Here is an 18,680-nt window from a genome sequence, read left to right as displayed (position 1 = left end):
CTTATTGTTATCCTTTAAAACCTTTATTATCGCTATTAAACTGTAAAAACAGTATTTTTATTGCTACAATGTATCCAGATAAACACACAGACATATTTATTTTAACACTTATGGGATCGTTATACAAGTGATTCCCACGAAATCCCCCCCGGTCGGTCTAGATGGACTGCTGCAGCGTCTGGTTGTGTAAGCAGACAGGCTGTGCAGGAACTAATGTACAAGTGACCTAGACTGTTCATTCAAGGTGAGACACAGCACCAGATATCTAACACACCGACTGTAGTCGGACTTAAAACAACTATTAAATCCCGTGTTGTGTTTGTATGAAATACTCTAGCGAGCATGAGCCAGCAGGCTAAACGTTAGCTAGCATGTTAGCTCCTAGCTAGCCTTGTTTGTGGTCAGCTGGGATGATGAACTTCACAGACTGTTGTTGTTGTTGTTGCAGTGGTTTCATACATTGATAACAAACTTTCACATCTAGTGCTTAGTTGCTACACCATTTCACCAATGCCACACATTTGTAAATATCTTCTTAGTGAATTTAAAGCTATCTCCTTCTAGTAAGCTACAAATTCAATGGATCCTTCATTGTGTATTGAAACATGATCAGTGTGTGCTCATGTTTAGAGCTAAACCACCTCAGCTGTGCTGCTGCTAACTGAGCTACTGACACCTAGAAATAAAGACCATGATGACAGCATACATACTGCTGATAGAGCTAATGACAACTAGAAATAAAGACCATCATGACTGCATCAATGCTGCAGGAGCAGTGGGATTGAAAAGACTTGAGGAGCACCCTCAATGTAAACATTTGTTATAATGTGAATTCAAATGAGTTTATTATTACTGATGTTTTTGTCTTTCCTGTGTGTGTGTGTGTGTGTGTGTGTGTGTGAGACAGCAGCCTCCATGAACAACTTGAATGACCCTCCCAGATGGAACATCCAACCAGACCCCAGAGGAAGGGGGGCGGGGGCCGGTGATGGCAACCAATGGAACTACGCCCTGCTGGTCCCCATGCTGGGACTGGCTGCATTTCGTAAGTTACACAAAAAGAAATGTGTCTAGGAGTGTGTCTGTGGGTGAGGTAACAGGAGGATAGGAGAACAACATTTGAGCTATTGATGGTATAGTTAATGAATGTCCTCATGCAAAGCTTTGAGTTTCAGTGAGATCCACACTTTACCTGTACTGGTGTCCAAGCTCAGCTTTACCAACTGAAGATTGTACTGAATGCTGAAAGAAAAAAAACTGGAGTTGAATCAGAGTATTGTTACTACTCTCCACATACAAATACTTGTGATTTTGAATTGATGACCACCTCTCTTTTAAACCTCATATACAGAGTCTGGTGAAAAAGTAGAAATTGAAGTTAGGTTTTTATTTTAGAAACAAGTCTTGTTTTTCTCTTGATGTCAGACAGAAACTGGTTGAAGCAACGTTCTTGCCTGTTCTTGACTACGGTGATCTGCTTTACATGAATGCATCAGTCTATTGTCTCCATATGTTGGATACTGTATATCATGGTGCTTTAATGTTTGTTACAAACTGTAGAGCCCTCACTCATCACTGTGTATTGTACTCCAAAGTCAATTGGCCTGCTCTGTCAATACGTCGGCTTAGCCATTGGTATGTTTATAATCTATTTTATGTTTTCTGCACCATTTGCATGGAATAGCCTGCAAAATGAACTTAATCTCCAGCACCTAGTCACTCTAAATGAATTTAAAGGCATGGTTAAATCTATAGAAACCGACTCTATCCATGATTGTACTTGTTTTGATTAAAATAGGATTATATGGCTTCCCTGCACTTTTACGGTATGGCACCTTTGAGCTGATCTATTGTTTTTTAATGTGTGTGTATGAAATTGTTTGTACTGCTGCCATTCTTGGCCAGGTCGCTCTTGAAAAAGAGATTTTAATCTCAATGGGTCTAAACCTGGTGAAATAAAGGTTAATGAAAATAAAAGTGGCCATTTGTGGGGAAAAAAATCAACCTTAATTTAAAGGGCTAACGCACCGTGGGTATGTGGATTACAAATGAACCGCATCAGTTTCCGCATCAAAGTTCGAATGACACTTCTCATAGTGGCCCAAACGAATCACACCAACTGGGCAAACAGATCTGAGTTTGTTTTAACCGAATCAAACAGGTTAGGTGTGACTTAGATTGTTGCATTATCTCTTAAATTATCTCAAAAAATGTCTCAACTCCCACCGTGCCTCCAGGTTGGATCTGGACCAGGGAATCTCAGAGGGAGATCCAGAATGTCAAAGACCAATATGACAAGGACGTGTCCACAATAAAAAGCGAGATGGAGGCACGGTACCGGGAGACACTGACAGAGAGGCGCAGGGCGGCGGCTAGACTAGAGCTGGAGCTGGAGAAGGAGAGGCAGAGGGTAAAAGGTTACAAGCAGGCCCTGGTCTCACAGAGCCAGCAGCTGATGGGAGAACGGAAACAGTTACATCAGGTAAAATCTTGTCTCCATTTCTGCTATTGTGCATGTTTCGCTTCAAGCCTGTAGCCTCTCCTGCTTAAATCGAAACACTGACTTCTCCCTTAAAAGGAGCGCGAGGCCTTGGAGGAAGAGAAGCAAAGGCTGGTAAAGTCCGGCGCTGCAGGGGCGGTGCTGCATGACGCCCTGGAACGAGAGAACAACTGGTACCGGCGAGCCACCGCCACCCTGAAGGAACTAGAAGGTCAGCTCTTAGAGCGGCAGAATGCCTTCTGTTCCCTCATCCAACCTCGAGAACAGCGGCTGGAGATGGAGAAGAACATGCTGCTTAAGGTCGTCAAAGACCCCGTCGGGGCGGAACTGGATCTAGAGTTGGACCTGAAGGATATTTTTAAGAGAGATAAGCACTGTGCGGACCTGCTAAACATGGACAAGAGAAAGAATGGAAGCCTCATGTGGGTGTACCTCAAGTACTGGCAGCTGCAGGTCACCGTCCAGAAACACAAGAGAGCTGAAGAAGCCATATTTGGAGGGAAAATCCAGTCTCAAACAAAGTGACAAACACAAGCTGCTGTTTGTCATTTGACTCTGAAGAATGTTGAAAGTATGTGGATCAGAAATGGAAAATGCATGCATTTTTTTTTTTTATTATCTTTACTTGATAATGATTTTATGGAAACACAATAGTTAACCCCAATAACAAGATCATGTTTATCCCTTGAAGCTCAGAGTTTTGAAAAAGAAGGGATGTTTTGTCAGGTTTTGAGCATGCTGGACGATTACTTATTAACTTCAGAAGCCCCAGCTAAGACTAATTATCTTTAAATTAACTGTGTGAAAAGGTAGAATGATAAAATGCTCATTCAGGTGATATCCATATTGGATGCACAACTGATGTTAAATACATAGAGATGTATTTTTTTTCCAATTAGCCCTTTGGAAAAGTCTGTCAGAATATTTGTGTCAATTTAACTCACATTCTCTGAGTGCCATGAATTACTGCTAGCTACATATATTGTAGGTCTGGAAACATTTGTTCCTCCACCTTGGGTATGAATTTCCCATAAACTGTTCCCAATATGATGTGATAATTACACATCTCTTTGTTGCTGCAAGTGTCTTCAGGAGAGAAAATAATCACAAGATAAACTACTGTGTTGAACAAAACAGCCAGGAAACATTAACACATTGACAAGAATTATTTTTTGAACGTTATTTTGATGGAAAAGTCCTCGAAGTCTTTCTGTGGAGAGTGTTGACAACACACATTAATATGTTGATGGACTATTGGAGATATTTATCATATCTGTGGGACTATATTTGTTTTTACTTGGGGTTTCCTCCCATGTATGACATCTCTCTTTACACCATTTCTGACACATGGCCCAAAGCCAGTAGAATAGTGTGTCTTCAAATGCAGGTTTTAGGGAGACGGGACACTGAAGGTGCATGTGAGTCTAAATAAGGGAATAGAGCACAAAGTAGTTCTCAGTACTGCAACACCTCACCACAATACTGCAACAATAATAGTCAAATAGCACCCTTTTACATCACACTTCACCCCCGTAATGAAAGGATGAACTAAAGCTGTAGCATTTCTGTAAAGTTGCCAAGTCTCTCTATGCTGTTATGCTTTTTGTTTTGGACCATAACTTGGTGATTAAGTGCTGGATATGATGCCATGAATTCAAATGTACCCACTCTAACCACTCTGTGAAATCCTCCTAATAAATTCCTGGTTTAAAAACTTAATTTCTTGTTCTTGTTTGCTCCTAAGAATCTCAAAAAGTAATACTACATTTACCATATATAATATCAGCTCACTGTTGGTCCCTTTACGATGCTGTTGTCTTACCACAAGGGGTTGCTGCCGCTCTGTTTGTATCCTGAAGAATGATCATTTAATATGAAAGCTTAGTGGAAGCTCATAATGCATTTACAGTATGCAACAGGAATACATGGAAACATCTGGTCAACATCACTCATCTCATCTATAGTCCTAACCTTATCATAGTGCATGTATGTCAAGTTTTTTGTTGTATTTTTTCTAACAGGACAGTTAGTTTTATTATAGTAACTTCCATGTAAAACAGTTGGTAAAATGAGGTTCCAGACACTGTTTCATGAAGCTTTGTTAGTCATGGAAATCACAGACAATGACAAACATAGTCTACAAACATTGTTTGTTTCTACAATACAGTATCTCATTACTTTTTTTTTGCAAAGTATAGCACATGATCTTTGAATTCAGCATTATTACACCTTTTTAAAGATAATAATTTGGTAATTGAATTTGGAGAAAATCCAGAGAATCTCTCTTAAAATAAGCTAACACTGCTCAGAAGAACAATTCAAGAGCTTTTTTCCATCTAGGTCTTTTGTTTGTCTGATACTAAAAACACCCAGTTACTTAGATATTTTTACTTTCATTAAAACACTCCTGTCAATCTTTCAAATGTCACAGTTAAGATAGTTACACAATATACAATTTAGAAGTCAAATTGAATCTACTAATACCAGCGTGTAAATTACAATAACAGAGGCTATATTATATTTTCTGATCTTATAAATGTCTTCCACCTCCTTGTGTCACTCCCTCCTCTGCACCCGCTGAGAGGTGTCCCTCGGTGAGGACATCAGGCTCGAGGCTCTGAAGTTCACCCTCACTGGCTTGCTGATGTCCTGAGTTACAGCAGTCACTTCCTGTTTATCCTCCTTCCCCAGTGTGACTGGTTTTTGTTCTGTTTGCTCATGATCCCTGCTGGTGTTGAAGAAGGGTTGCTGGTGCTCTGTCATGCCTCTGCTGTTGCTGCCCAGCCTCAGCGTCTGGCTGGGGCTCCTCTCCACCATGAAGTGGGTCACCTGTTGCTGCTTGTAACTCTCTCTGCGAACGCTGTCTGTCTCTGACAGAGTCAGCCTGGAACACATTATACACACCAGATAAATTAGTTTTAATCCACCTCTCTGCGATACGTTAAAGTAGAGTGGCACCGTGGACATATCTCTTTCACATTCTTTCATAGACTTAAGGGTAAATTCAGTTGACACTTTGAAGCTGGTCACATTTTTGACCACACCACATCACATATTACAGGTTTTTTTCATTTAGCAGTAAAAGGCAACATACCTGCAGTGACATCACTGATCAGGATGAGGTCATGAACTCGCCTGAAAGTTTCAACCCAAACAAGGCAGTGTAGCAGCAGATTTCAGCCCCACTGTATACATACATCACGGAGGATTTTACCCTCTAAGTCAGGGGTCAGCAACCTTTACTATCAAAAGAGCCATTTTAGGCAAAAAGAAATCTGTCTGGAACCGCAAAACATTTGAGCATTGTGATGAAGGTAACACAGTTTATAGTCTAAGTATATAGTATATAAGTCTAATGCAGTGACATTGCCAGAATAAAGTCGTAATATTACGAGAAAAAGTCATAACTTAATGAGAAAAAAAGTTGTAATATTACGAAAATAAAGTCAAAACTTTACGAGAAAAAAAGTCGGAATATTACGAAAATAAAGTCAAAACTTTACGAGAAAAAAAGTCGGAATATTACGAGAATAAAGTCATAACTTTACGCGAAAAAAAGAAAATAACACGTAAAATTACTACTTTATAATATTATGACTTTATTCTCATAATACTACAACTTCTTTTCTTGTAAACCTATGACTTTATTCTCGTAATATTATAACTTTATTCCTGAAATCTCAGATTAATTTTTTTCCTCAATGTGGCCCTAATACACCGTCGTACCATAGACCTACAACAATAATAAATAAAAGTGAGAATGTAAACAAAGAACAGTTATTCATTTCCATTTTTAAAAATCCACAGTTCGCATGTGGCTCCGAAGCCGCAGGTTGCTGACTCCTGTGCTAAGTCAAAATACAGCATGTCCATGTCATGTGTTAACAGTAAAACATAATGAGTACATGGGTTGCTCCGTTGCCCTTGACCCTCTGCTGCATGTCACAACATATTGAGCACTACACCATATAAATCTATAAATACCTAAAGAGGACCTATTATGCTTATTTCCAGGTGCTTTCTTGTATTTTGGGTTTCTACTATTGAACATGTTTATCTGCTTTAATGTTTAAAAAAACGCTTAATTTTTCTCACATCGGCTGTGCTGCTGGCCCACTCTGTTGTGATTGGTCAATCGAACCAAACTCTTCAGACTCCCACCAGCTCCGCTCTAAGTAGCTTTGATTGAGGGCGTGCCAGACTAGCTGCTAGGCAGTTATTATGCAAATGTATTACTTGGTGACATCACTATATTACGGAAGAAAAGGCAGGACTTCAAGCAAGGCGTTTCAGGCAGTTCAGGAGCAGTGTTTCACTAGGGGAGAGTAAATCCCTTTGGGGTGGGCTTTGGCCTTAACTTTTCAGACCTTTTACATGCACAAAAAGCTATATAACACACTAAAGGAAAGGGAAAAAGGCACAAAATCATAATAGGTCCTCTTTAACAAATTTCACTTTAACGTAATAGAGAAAATATAGCAGAAAACACAACATGTGTTGCAGTGATTCATACGAAACTTAAAGCTGAATTTCAAGCGGGAACAACCTACTTGTATTGTGGTCTGGTTTCAAGGACCAGGCTCAGCCAGCAGGCTTGGTAGCTCTCCTTCTTCCACTGGTTTTCCTCCTGAAGATCACAGTAGGAGTTCACCAGGTAGCTGCCTCCTCTGCTCACACAGTGCATGGTGGGATTGTCTGTAGCTATTATGTAAAGAAGCGAGCGCGTGCCAAGACAAACGTCCTCTGTCTTTCACTCCTGTCTGACTTGCATAAAACTCAAGGGAGACGAATACGACAAACGATCAAATCATGTGTCATCATCAACTTGTGTACCATGTAGTCTGAGATGTGAGTGTGTTTGGCAATGTCTTAAATATCCAGCCTTGTTTCTATTTTTACTCCTCTGCATCACTTTGTAGTGTGAATATCATCACTCGAGGCATCCTGAAGGTTGGTTTTCATTTGAAAACAAGTGTTGGCTCTTTCCGTGACATGAGTAACCCAGATGAACCCAGATAAAAAAACAACCCATTAATTTCATTTACTGAACTGTGTTGTATCAGGTACCTGTAGAGGAAAAGTGTACCTTTGGCTTCTTTGTATTATGGTAGAATGAAAATGACTCATCAACTTGACTGACCGGGACATGGATTCAGGGTTCATCCCATCAGGTCAAAGAAAATATCCTCCAACTCCTCGGATGTCTCTCACATAGACCACATGTCGTGTGAAGGAAACAGCTGAGGGGCAATCAGATCACTGACTGACAGTCATAATCCAACTCATTAATCCACAGCTACGTCAGTTCTTTGAGCAAAGTCATGTTACAGACTGCAAAATACATGTGTGTTGGGACTGACTGAGTTTTAGAAAAGTTCTCTGACACCATCGACACGGTGCATTTGATTTGTGAATGGTTTACTATCACCTGTATGTCGTTATTCCATACTCTCTGTGAATGTGGAATAATGAGATATATTAATGGACAGTGAGAGTTCAGACTTCAAAAGATGTGCTTCCAGTATCTATAGTAGTATAGTATAAGTAAAAGACCTTGCTGGACTTCAGTATGTGTAACATTACAAAGTAATTTGATTCCATACTACATTTATGACCATTTTAATTACTTTTCTTTTTTAGTTCACAGCATTGAAAGTTGAGAATATCTAATATACAGACAGACTATCACTTTAAACCCTGATTACTGGTGCTCTCATGAGGACGTTGGCAACCCCAGTTTCATCACAGTGTGAGGGTGAAACTGAATCAGAGGCAGTGGAAAGTATGCTGGACTCATCCCAGCAGAAACAGTCTGTTCCTGCAACACAAGAGCCAGTATTACATTTGATGCTGAATCCTGACTAATAGACGTTGCTGTGGCAACACGAACGTACATTCATAAATAAAAACAGGCATCTCTTAAAGTTTAGAAGTGGCAATTGGTTTTCCATCATGAGGTCACAAGTCATTTAAGCTAGAATGATAATATTTGATATGAATGATATTATTTAAAGGTACAGTGTGTAGGATTTGGCAGCATTTAGTGGTGTGGTTGCAACCAACTGAGTATCCATCCGCTCACTCCTCCCTTTCAAAGACTGCGGTAACGTGAGCCGCCGAATACAAAACCGTGGTAACGCCGTTCGCCTCGCTCAGAGGCTATCCATACCATAATAACACTACTTTAGGAGCAACAGAAGTCAGACAAAGGCTGGCGGTACCACGGTTTAGCACTCTGCGGCTCACGTTACACTTTTTAGTAATACTTTATTGAGTTTGCACATGAAATAAAAAAAGGGAATTCTAAAGGAGGAGAAAACAAGGGCAGCGCCCACAACATACAGAAACCTACAATTTTATCAAATGCTAAGGTGTGCATCTCTTTTGTCTGATGTCCAGTGTTCTTTGTCCCTCTCAGCTCACGTTACCACAGCGTGTCGGAGAACTACGGCGGCCTTCAGGTCATGTAAAAACGCTCACTAGAGCCAGTGTTTTTGGTCTGAGCAACATGGCGGACTCCGTGAAGAGGACTCGCTCCCTACGTAGGCCTAGATATAAAGGACTCATTCTAAACTAACAAAAACACAATGATTCTTATTTTCAGGTGATTATACACCAATGAAAACCTAGTTATGTATACTATATTTAATTTCTGCTAATAGATCCCACTGAATGTTACGCACTGTTCCTTTAATATGAGCAGAAATGTTACTGTGACACTAGTATTCATATACAGTATATATAGTCACAATTTGTTGTTTATCAATCGCACTGATTTTACATTAAATGTTTGAAATCTTAAGACATCAGATTCCCTGTGGTTCTCCATATTTGACTCAGACGAAACCACATTTGTATCATGAATAAACAGCTTGTTTATTTTCCATTGAATTTTCATCCATTTTAAGGTTGGAACTAGACCACACAAATCAGGTTTAATCAGAGGGTGGTCAAATATGTAGTTTTAATAAAAGGTTATAAAGGATGTTAACATTCTTAATCCCACTTTATTATGCCAACAACATTGGGGCACAGTTCATAAAAAATATTTGTTCCTTACTGTAACATGAAGAGGAAGCTGTCATTCCTCTTCAACCAATAAAAGAATGATTTAACTAATGCAATCATTGCCCTGTACATTGCACAATCTCATTTATTAAAATGTGAATAAAGTAGATACATAATGTTCTTTTTTCAAATAATGAATTTATTGTCAAACAATCAAATATACAGTAAATTTATCTCAGTCGAAAACATGACAAACAGCTGAAACAAAGACAAAAACATGATGTCCGATACCAAGAAACTCCAATGACTTTGTGGCTGTGAGCCCTAAACCCACACATCAATGAAATAGTACAGTATGTTCACAGAGATAAATGTATGTCTGATGTGCCAGTATTCATCAAATCTCCAGGTATCAGTACTGATCAAACAATCGCTTTGTAGAAAAACTAAATTGATGCATCAGCCTCCTTCGTTTGCTGAATAACAGACTGGACAAAATATGCTGTTTACTACATCATATAAAGAATCAGTGCGTATGTGTCACGCACAGCATTAATATCTCAGCATCACAGGCTGAACCAGGCAGGCCTCTTCCGGCCCCTCTCCACAATCCTCTTGTCCTCGACCAGCTGACTCGGCGTTTCGCCCTCATACAGGACGACAGTCTCCACGGTCGGGGCCTTCAGCGGGCCGCCTTCCATCGCTTTTATCTGTTGACGAATCAGAGCCGTCTCTTTGCACACCTTAGCGTAACAGAAGCCACACATGATGTGTTTCTGCTTCAGGTGGCCACACTCGGGACACGGCTCGATGTTGTTCTGAGAGAGAGAGAGAGCGAGATAGAGACTGTGAGTCAAACAATGTAATGGAAGACTGTTTCTACATTACTTCTCACATATCTTTGGCATTTTCTGTACTACAATTTATTATTACTTATTGGCCAACGTTTAAACCAATGCTGATATATTTGTGATCAGCTAATATCAACTGGTAATATCGGCATGTCTCTACTGGAGATGTTAACATTTACACATCTTGGTTCTGTTTCAAGATGTTTTGCGGTTAATGAAAATTACTAAGGTCAGATATTGATTTAAAATGATGTCATCAGACCTGTACACCGAAAGAAATCATCACATATACAATTCTTGAACAACTTCAGTACAAAGTATCTCTCAATTAATCTGTTCACAACAAAGTGTGCAGACTATTGTGACTGATTAGAGGTATACGGATACCATTTTTCTGAGCTGATCTGAGTACTAAGAACTCATTAAATGGTCCTTCCTTCTATTGAATTAAATAAGGTTAAGTTTGTTATCTTCTTTGTTGACAGTGAAGAATCTCCACAGGTAATACGTTATGTGTATGCATGCTATTAAAAGTCCCATTATTTGTGGTATCTAGAAAAACGCTAATTTATTTATCTGTTGGCATTGGTAATTTATTGGTAAACTGTTAGTGCGGTATCTACTTAACTTGTATCTGAGTAAACATTTTATTATTTGATATTTTCAAAGAGATGTCTCAGTTTTGTAAATGCCATCAGTACAGATAGTAGGTGGCTCTGTGAGTAAGACAAACATGTGTTAAAGTTAGGTTTTGGGGTGTAATGACCCTTTGAGAGGATCCAAAGTGTACCTTGACTTTAAGGAGATTGCTTTCAGCTCTCCTCCTGGTGCGGTTGACCTCTATAGTGCGTCTCTTCTTGGGTGCTGCCATCCACAGGATGCTGTCTAGGAGGCTGGGAGGCTGATCCGGGCTCTGCTGCTCTTCCAGCTCCAACTCCTCCCTGTCGACCTGAGGCAGGAGGCTGGGGCCACTCACTGCCAAGGCTGGAGCTGCACACAGGAAACAACAACATTATTGTTACCTGCTTTTCACTGCAAAGCCAGGTCAATCAGCTCAGCATGACCGGAACAAAGGATGAGAATGTAGAGAGGTGGTGGAAGGAGGTAGCGAGTAACAAGCTGTGACAAACAGAAGATCCAGTGTGTTAGTCAGAGCTTGTTACCAGGATTAGATCAGCAGCTATCTCCTGAGGTCCAGTCAGTCAGTCAGTCAACTCACCCAGCTGTCTGTCTAACGTCAGTCCGGCCGCCTGCACAAGTCTGCTTTCAATGTGGAGCAAAGAACATCTTAGGCTGTGCACTAAAGCGGATAAATTCATCATGATTGTTGTCAGCACGCTTCCTCTCCGTCCAACATGTCAAACAGCTCACGGTCACTCGCTGCGGTTCACCACGTCATCAAACAGCGACAACAAACTCGACTTCTTCTTCTTCTGTTTAATTTCCGGCAGGCAAGGCAAAGAATTCAAGCGTGTTACTCTACTGCCATCTAGCGGTCAAGCTTCTAAACTTCACTCTTTAGTGTGATTAAAGCATTTACATTTATTCAGCAAAACATGGTGCTGCTTTCCATGTGATATTACTGTGATATTCAGTAGGAACACATTGATTTTTAATTAATCTCTTTTATTTCTATTTTAAAACGTGTTTTTAAGATGTACAAAAAAAGGTAGCGTCAATAATGATATGTTTAGTAGAGAAAGGATTTAATTTTTTTTTTTTTGTATTCTTTCATTTCAGATAATTATTTGATAAAGTTGATAGCGGATGTACAAAAAGACCCACATTCATTTAGGCTATAATTCCTCTCTTATTGTACCATCTGATTAACATCACTGTCTGGCATTATTGGTCCAAATTCAGAATGATGAATAATTAATAGAGTTAATTAAGTATTGGATTTGTTTTACACTTCCACAGTTAATCGACTGTATTTCCCCCCCAAAAAATCCGTAGTCCAGATTATGTGTAACTAATTTCAATTCTGGAAGAAGTTTTATTTTTTGATTTATTTCAAAAATGTGTCATGGCCATTCGGTCTATTATATGGAGGACCACAAGAGTCACGTAAATAGTAATAAAGCATTTAATTGATTGATAATTAATTGTAATAGTTGCCCTTTAAAATGTCAAATAATTAATTACTTTGTAATTGTGTCCATTTAATCATAGATTAATAAATACATTTGTAAACACATTTATTAATTCCTATTTTTATTGTACAATTAGTTATTAATCAATTAAATGCTTTATTACTATTTAAGTGACTCTTGTGGTCCTCCATACTATCACACTACAGACTTGATTTTATATATATATATATATATATTTTTTTTAAATATTTGATATTTAGTAAATGTAAACCTAGTTTGGTTTGCAGGGCAGTGTAGATGTTTCATTTAGTGTTTCTAGGTGGCAGTATATTCACCCTTTAGTGGATTAGCAACCATCCAGTCAACACACAGGAGAAGAAGAAGAAGAAGAAGAAGAACAAGATGGCGGAACGAGGCTACAGTTTCTCTCTCACCACATTCAGGTAAACTTTGGCAAAATTGCCATGAAATTTTAAAAAAGCATCAACTTTCAGCCTGTAGGGGTTGTTGTTGAATATTAGATTGATAAAGTGTGTGCACGGTTTCTAGTTTAGATAGGAGATGAAGCTTTAGAGGGCCGATGGAGCTGATCAGCACTGTCATCGCACTGTCCATTATACTGAATGAATCGGCTAACGTTAGCATGAAAGCTAACGTGTTTTAAGATGAAACGGTCAAGAGACTCTTTTCTTTTAGTATCGATAAAATCAACTCGCCAAATAGTTTTATTAATGATCGTATTACTGAATGGACCGAACCAGGTCCATTTCCATGCTGACTATAGCCTTCTAGAGACTAACGTTAGCATAGTTCATGTAGCTACATTAGCTCAGATGAGACGGGGGTTTTAGCGTTTGCTTTCAGTTTCGTATTTGTTAATCGGGATACACTAAATCTGATCTTCAAACTACAGTAGCCGTTGTATTTGTATCTGGTTGAGTTGATTTCCCTCCGCCTCACACTATAGTAATGCAGCATGATGTGTTTGTTCCTGCAGCCCGTCGGGTAAACTGGTCCAGATCGAGTATGCGCTGGCAGCTGTAGCAGCCGGAGCACCCTCAGTGGGCATCAAAGGTATGGACACCTGGACATGTGTGGAGCACATTTGACTGTAGGTTTCTGAGCAAAAGTGGGCCACGGACCTTTTGAAGATTATTCAACTATTGATAAAAGATGTGACATCGTTTTGAATTCAAAAGCTTTGATTAAATGGGGACATAAAGCACATTAGTTTCATGACTGATTGTTAGCAGAGGATGCAACAAGACTCTCTGCCTGGAAAGGTCTATTCATTGCTAAAGGGTAAATTAACTCTAAGGCATGGAATGGATGCAAACCATTTCTGATGTATTGCCACTCCGTCAGAGTAGTTTCTCCTGATTTTAATGTGGAAAAACAAGAGGGCAGTGGGGCACAATTTGGTTATTAAACGTTTTTTTTAAATATGATACAGCATTAAAGTAATACCACGCTATAGTTTTGTGCTTCCGTCTTCAGTATGTGCTTTGTATCCAATCAATGCGCCAACCCTCCTACTGATGCAGAAACCTTAGCAGTCACCAGCATCCTTAAAGGCTATGCATGGCAATACATAGTTGATTTGGTTAGGATTTGTGAAGATGCTAATTGTGATATTGTCTTTCATTTTCAGCTTCCAATGGAGTTGTTCTGGCAACGGAGAAGAAACAAAAGTCCATTCTGTACGATGAGCAGAGCGTCCATAAAGTGGAGCCCATCACTAAACACATAGGCATGGTCTACAGCGGCATGGGGCCGGACTACAGGTGGGGATTCTTTCTGCGTTTGTAAGAAAGACAGAACGCCGGCTGCTTAGGTTTCTTTGCTAACTTTAGACAAGAAGTATCTTTCTGTGTGATGTCCAACAGCTTTTAAATGCACTATAGAGATAAATGTGAAGGTTGGCTGCACTTAGATTGTTCATAAGCAGCTAAAGCAACAATATTTCTACACTGATGCAGTCTATTTTTTTTTTTAGGTTTGCAGGTTTTAACCATTTTGCAAAACATAGCATAACGTTTTTAGATTGATATTCTGCTTTCCAGACAGCTATCAATGTCTTGGGGTCTGACGTCTGAGATTTTTTGAATCAACTGCTAAAAAGCGACATCTGTAATGTAAGAAAGCAGATGGTGGAGGCTAGCTTGTACCCATGAAACCCTAAAGTAATACTTGTGAGATTTTTCTCAGGTGATTTTTTTTTTTTTATTCTTTCAGTGTTGTTGAGTTAAGCTTAAAGCTAGTGCTATGCCTTGTGCACACACAAACAAAATATATATTTATGAGTTGTATTCTTCGTTGTGAGTACGGAGCATGCACAGGATTAACAAAAAAAATTCAGGACTTTGTTGGCTCTGTATGTGAGAAATCAGCCAGAGTGTGTCTGACTATTGAACCTTGTATGCACAGGTAAATGAATGAGTTGTGTCCTTGCAGGGTTCTAGTGCGACGAGCCCGGAAGTTGGCACAACAGTACTTCCTGGTTTACCAGGAGCCAATCCCCACAGGCCAGCTTGTCCAGAGAGTGGCCTCTGTAATGCAGGAGTACACACAGTCTGGGTGAGTAATACACAAAGATGCACAATACACATACTGCTTAAAGGTGATGTGTCTACATCACCTTTATATTTCACAGGTGAGACATATTCAGTCAGAATTTTTGGATGTAATCTGTGTTGTTTTTTCCTCCAGTGGAGTGCGTCCGTTTGGCGTTTCATTGCTGATAGCTGGATGGGATGAAGACCACCCCTACCTGTTCCAGTCAGACCCTTCTGTATGTTGTATTACTAACTTTTCTATTTGTTGAATAACATTTGTCTTCAATCGCTGTGCTCTTTCTACCTTAGTAATTGTTTTATTTTAATAAATCTTAGACAGCAGACTAACCCTGCCTTTCTGTAATAATACTACTACTCATTAATTCCCTTACATAAACCGATCATTTTATATTTCTGAGATGTCGGGGTGGTTATACCCTTTCTTAAATTTTTGGATTTAGTTGCAAATCCTGTCTGTTTGGAGTGTGCTCAACAATTATTCCATTATTCCAACTCTTTATAATGCTCTGAAGTGATTCTAACTCTTTATAATACTCTGAAGTGATTTTAACTCTTTATAATACTCTGAAGTGATTCTAACTCTTTATAATGCTCTGAAGTGATTCTAACTCTTTATAATACTCTGAAGTGATTCTAACTCTTTATAATACTCTGAAGTGATTCTAACTCTTTATAATGCTCTGAAGTGATTCTAACTCTTTATAATGCTCTGAAGTGATTCTAACTCTTTATAATACTCTGAAGTGATTCCAACTCTTTATAATACTCTGAAGTGATTCTAACTCTTTATAATACTCTGAAGTGATTCTAACTCTTTATAATACTCTGAAGTGATTCTAACTCTTTATAATGCTCTGAAGTGATTCTAACTCTTTATAATACTCTGAAGTGATTCTAACTCTTTATAATACTCTGAAGTGATTCTAACTCTTTATAATACTCTGAAGTGATTCTAACTCTTTATAATGCTCTGAAGTGATTCTAACTCTTTATAATACTCTGAAGTGATTCCAACTCTTTATAATGCTCTGAAGTGATTCTAACTCTTTATAATGCTCTGAAGTGATTCTAACTCTTTATAATACTCTGAAGTGATTCCAACTCTTTATAATGCTCTGAAGTGATTCTAACTCTTTATAATGCTCTGAAGTGATTCTAACTCTTTATAATACTCTGAAGTGATTCCAACTCTTTATAATGCTCTGAAGTGATTCTAACTCTTTATAATACTCTGAAGTGATTCCAACTCTTTATAATACTCTGAAGTGATTCTAACTCTTTATAATGCTCTGAAGTGATTCTAACTCTTTATAATGCTCTGAAGTGATTCTAACTCTTTATAATACTCTGAAGTGATTCCAACTCTTTATAATACTTTGTAGTTATTCTAACTCTTCAGAAGGATAACTTTTATTCTTGTTTCTGACTGGCAGGGTGCATATTTTGCATGGAAAGCCACAGCCATGGGAAAGAACTACGTAAACGGCAAAACATTCCTTGAAAAAAGGTAATATTTTACAATAAGATATTTTTTGTTTAATGAATAGAATAAAATCATGTTGCGTACAGCAAATGTATAGATGTGTGAGCTTAGTACTTTTGATATTCAGTTGCCAATCTCCCACAATAAGTACTCTGTATGTTTATGATGGATATCTCAAGGTCTGTGATCAAAACACAGGTGTAAAAATGCTTATTTGTCATTGTATATTTGAGAGATATAATGATGCATTCAAATTCATATTTTTTTAGCATAGTCATGCCACTTTGAGCAAAGTTTGAATTGATACAAATGACAGAATGTTTTATTTTGAATAAAGAAAACAGTGTTTTTACAGTTTGACACTTTTAATGTCAGTACAGATTGAATTGAAGCCCAGGTGTGTCTTTTATTCAACAAAAAATCCTTGACCCGGTTTTGGTCCTGGTACATTGTTTAAGAACTTCAGATAATATACAGCACACCAAGAATGCACACAGTTGAGGTGTCCGTTTCAGTGGGCTCACACTCTTACAGTTCTTCTACTTGATGCACACTTCACAGATTGCTAGATGACCACTTTGTTTTTGTTCTCCAGGTATAACAACGATCTGGAGCTTGAAGATGCCATCCACACAGCCATCTTGACATTGAAGGTATGGTGTTTGTTATATAAAAAATACCAAAGGAATGGAATCTATTTTCTTTCGTTATCAGTCATTCACACTCTCCTATCGTTGTGTTTCAGGAGAGTTTTGAGGGTCAGATGACAGAAGAGAACATCGAGGTGGGGATCTGCAACGAGGCCGGCTTCAAAAGACTCACCCCAGCGGAGGTGAAAGACTACCTGGCGGCCATTGCGTGAACACACCCTCCCTAGCGACAGGGCTCTCTGGCCACATTTCAAACAGCACAGTAGCCAACTGTTTCATGACACATTATTGTAAACCACAGTTGTTCAGGTAGAGTTTGGCCACATTGTGTTAGGGCCATACTCAAACATGAGAGGGTGCCCGCCATAACTTCACTATATTCAAAATTATTAACGTGAGTTGGCAGAATCACACAGCCTGTTTGGGGATTATGCCCAGACCTAATTTACTTAAAGTGACAATGTTTGTGTGTGTGCACGAGTCATGTGACTGCCAATCACAACTGAATTAAACTCCATCAGTGGCTGTGAGATGGCAAACAAACATGTTATCGCATAACTAATTGGCTTTATTGTCAAACACATACCCTGGGCGCTGTGAAACGTGGCAGTTGGCTGCTGTGCATATGAAAATAAATGTGGGCTCTGATGAGTGAAATCTCAAGTCTTTCATTGAATCCTTCAGTTTTCTTATTTCTCATTACTGTTGCAAAGGCATTGCTATCGGTTTACAAATCAAGCACTGTTGCTTTATGCATTTATTAAAAAATGTATTGCTTGTAACCATTGTGACAAATGGCCTCTGGTTGAACAAAAGGCAAAAACATTAAAATGGTAATGAGGCTAACAATTATTAAAGACCAGAAATTGCTTTGGTCCCTTGGGGTGGTTTACTCATCCTGAACATTGACAGTTTTTCTTTTTATTCTCCCGACTGCACGTCATTAGTATCCGTCAAACACCGGGACCGAGGATCAGCTAAAGGGAGGATGCAATGGAAGGTTTTGTGATTTTTACAGTTAGGATCTGGTTTCCTGTACAGCTATTGTACACAATGTACTTTTTTTCAGGCTAGAAACAATTCTAGAGTTTGTATTTTCTCTTCTGGTATCGTCACTTATTCAAATAAAAGATGGTGAGTTGATATTGACTCTGTGTTTTGTTTGGATGTGGTAGTTTCAAGTAGTTTTATTGTTAGATGTACTAAAACGTGCTCTCACTACATGGTTGTTTGTACATAATGAGCGCGCGCCAGTGTGTGCAGTTTGGAGCAGAGCGCGCTCTGACATCAACCGGAACACCCTTTCAAAATGTATACGTATCCCTCCGCGTATGTTTATGTTTAAGCAAATGATACCCTGGCTGATATAATAACAGTCATCATTAAAATGGGCTGCATCGTACATGTGGTAAAATGACTGAAATATAATACTGTTTTTATAACTTAACTTCATTCACAATTTTGCCAGGAGATCTACTTTTCCCGGCGGTAGCTCTTAACCACTTACCTCATAACCTCT

At 38.9% G+C, this 18,680-nt stretch overlaps 4 protein-coding genes across 5 annotated transcripts; 2 read left to right on the top strand and 2 right to left on the bottom strand.

The window, feature by feature from the left end:
- Nucleotides 1–121: 121 nt before the first annotated feature.
- ccdc127a (coiled-coil domain containing 127a) lies at nt 122–4,219 on the top strand. Of its 2 annotated transcripts, none has more exons than XM_074654777.1 (4): nt 122–244; nt 908–1,045; nt 2,238–2,482; nt 2,579–4,219. In XM_074654777.1, the coding sequence occupies exons 2-4, from the start codon at nt 916–918 to the stop codon at nt 3,023–3,025; spliced, it is 822 nt and encodes a 273-aa protein (XP_074510878.1). In that variant the 5' UTR covers nt 122–244; nt 908–915; the 3' UTR covers nt 3,026–4,219. The 2 variants fall into 2 exon arrangements, with proteins under 2 accessions (XP_074510878.1, XP_074510879.1); XM_074654778.1 differs by having other exon boundaries at nt 132–244; nt 911–1,045.
- Nucleotides 4,213–7,327, bottom strand: LOC141779770 (telethonin). Its single transcript, XM_074654780.1, has 2 exons — nt 7,051–7,327; nt 4,213–5,384 (listed from the first exon to the last, which is right to left on the bottom strand). Exons 1-2 carry the CDS (start codon nt 7,182–7,184, stop codon nt 5,057–5,059), a joined length of 462 nt encoding a protein of 153 aa, XP_074510881.1. The 5' UTR covers nt 7,185–7,327; the 3' UTR covers nt 4,213–5,056.
- A 2,359-nt stretch (nt 7,328–9,686) lies between these two features.
- On the bottom strand, nt 9,687–11,778 carry mrpl32 (mitochondrial ribosomal protein L32). Its single transcript, XM_074654775.1, has 3 exons — nt 11,579–11,778; nt 11,150–11,349; nt 9,687–10,326 (listed from the first exon to the last, which is right to left on the bottom strand). Exons 1-3 carry the CDS (start codon nt 11,679–11,681, stop codon nt 10,075–10,077), a joined length of 555 nt encoding a protein of 184 aa, XP_074510876.1. The 5' UTR covers nt 11,682–11,778; the 3' UTR covers nt 9,687–10,074.
- A 967-nt stretch (nt 11,779–12,745) lies between these two features.
- Nucleotides 12,746–18,304, top strand: psma2a (proteasome 20S subunit alpha 2a). The gene is made up of 8 exons (XM_074654774.1): nt 12,746–12,895; nt 13,450–13,526; nt 14,104–14,236; nt 14,907–15,029; nt 15,162–15,243; nt 16,462–16,535; nt 17,107–17,164; nt 17,257–18,304. The coding sequence occupies exons 1-8, from the start codon at nt 12,855–12,857 to the stop codon at nt 17,371–17,373; spliced, it is 705 nt and encodes a 234-aa protein (XP_074510875.1). The 5' UTR covers nt 12,746–12,854; the 3' UTR covers nt 17,374–18,304.
- The last annotated feature ends 376 nt before the right edge of the window (nt 18,305–18,680 follow it).

Source organism: Sebastes fasciatus, chromosome 12 (genome assembly GCF_043250625.1).
Source record: "Sebastes fasciatus isolate fSebFas1 chromosome 12, fSebFas1.pri, whole genome shotgun sequence".
In the NCBI taxonomy this organism is placed as follows: domain Eukaryota; kingdom Metazoa; phylum Chordata; class Actinopteri; order Perciformes; family Sebastidae; genus Sebastes; species Sebastes fasciatus.
This window is presented reverse-complemented; position numbering and strand designations above follow the sequence as displayed.

What these genes read in the sequence shown, in the direction of transcription:
- mrpl32 (XM_074654775.1), bottom strand. Translation starts at nt 11,681, where the DNA reads ATGATGAATTTATCCGCTTTAGTGCACAGCCTAAGATGTTCTTTGCTC. An exon ending in GACGTTAGACAGACAGCTGG is followed by an intron (nt 11,350 to 11,578) that starts GTGAGTTGACTG and finishes TCCTGTGTGCAG; the next exon opens with CTCCAGCCTTGGCAGTGAGT. An exon ending in GCAATCTCCTTAAAGTCAAG is followed by an intron (nt 10,327 to 11,149) that starts GTACACTTTGGA and finishes TCTCTCTCTCAG; the next exon opens with AACAACATCGAGCCGTGTCC.
- ccdc127a (XM_074654777.1), top strand. Translation starts at nt 916, where the DNA reads ATGAACAACTTGAATGACCCTCCCAGATGGAACATCCAACCAGACCCC. An exon ending in GCTGGGACTGGCTGCATTTC is followed by an intron (nt 1,046 to 2,237) that starts GTAAGTTACACA and finishes CCGTGCCTCCAG; the next exon opens with GTTGGATCTGGACCAGGGAA. An exon ending in AACGGAAACAGTTACATCAG is followed by an intron (nt 2,483 to 2,578) that starts GTAAAATCTTGT and finishes CTCCCTTAAAAG; the next exon opens with GAGCGCGAGGCCTTGGAGGA.
- LOC141779770 (XM_074654780.1), bottom strand. Translation starts at nt 7,184, where the DNA reads ATGCACTGTGTGAGCAGAGGAGGCAGCTACCTGGTGAACTCCTACTGT. An exon ending in GAAACCAGACCACAATACAA is followed by an intron (nt 5,385 to 7,050) that starts GTAGGTTGTTCC and finishes AATGTGTTCCAG; the next exon opens with GCTGACTCTGTCAGAGACAG.
- psma2a (XM_074654774.1), top strand. Translation starts at nt 12,855, where the DNA reads ATGGCGGAACGAGGCTACAGTTTCTCTCTCACCACATTCAG. An exon ending in TGTTCCAGTCAGACCCTTCT is followed by an intron (nt 15,244 to 16,461) that starts GTATGTTGTATT and finishes TCTGACTGGCAG; the next exon opens with GGTGCATATTTTGCATGGAA. An exon ending in CAGCCATCTTGACATTGAAG is followed by an intron (nt 17,165 to 17,256) that starts GTATGGTGTTTG and finishes GTTGTGTTTCAG; the next exon opens with GAGAGTTTTGAGGGTCAGAT.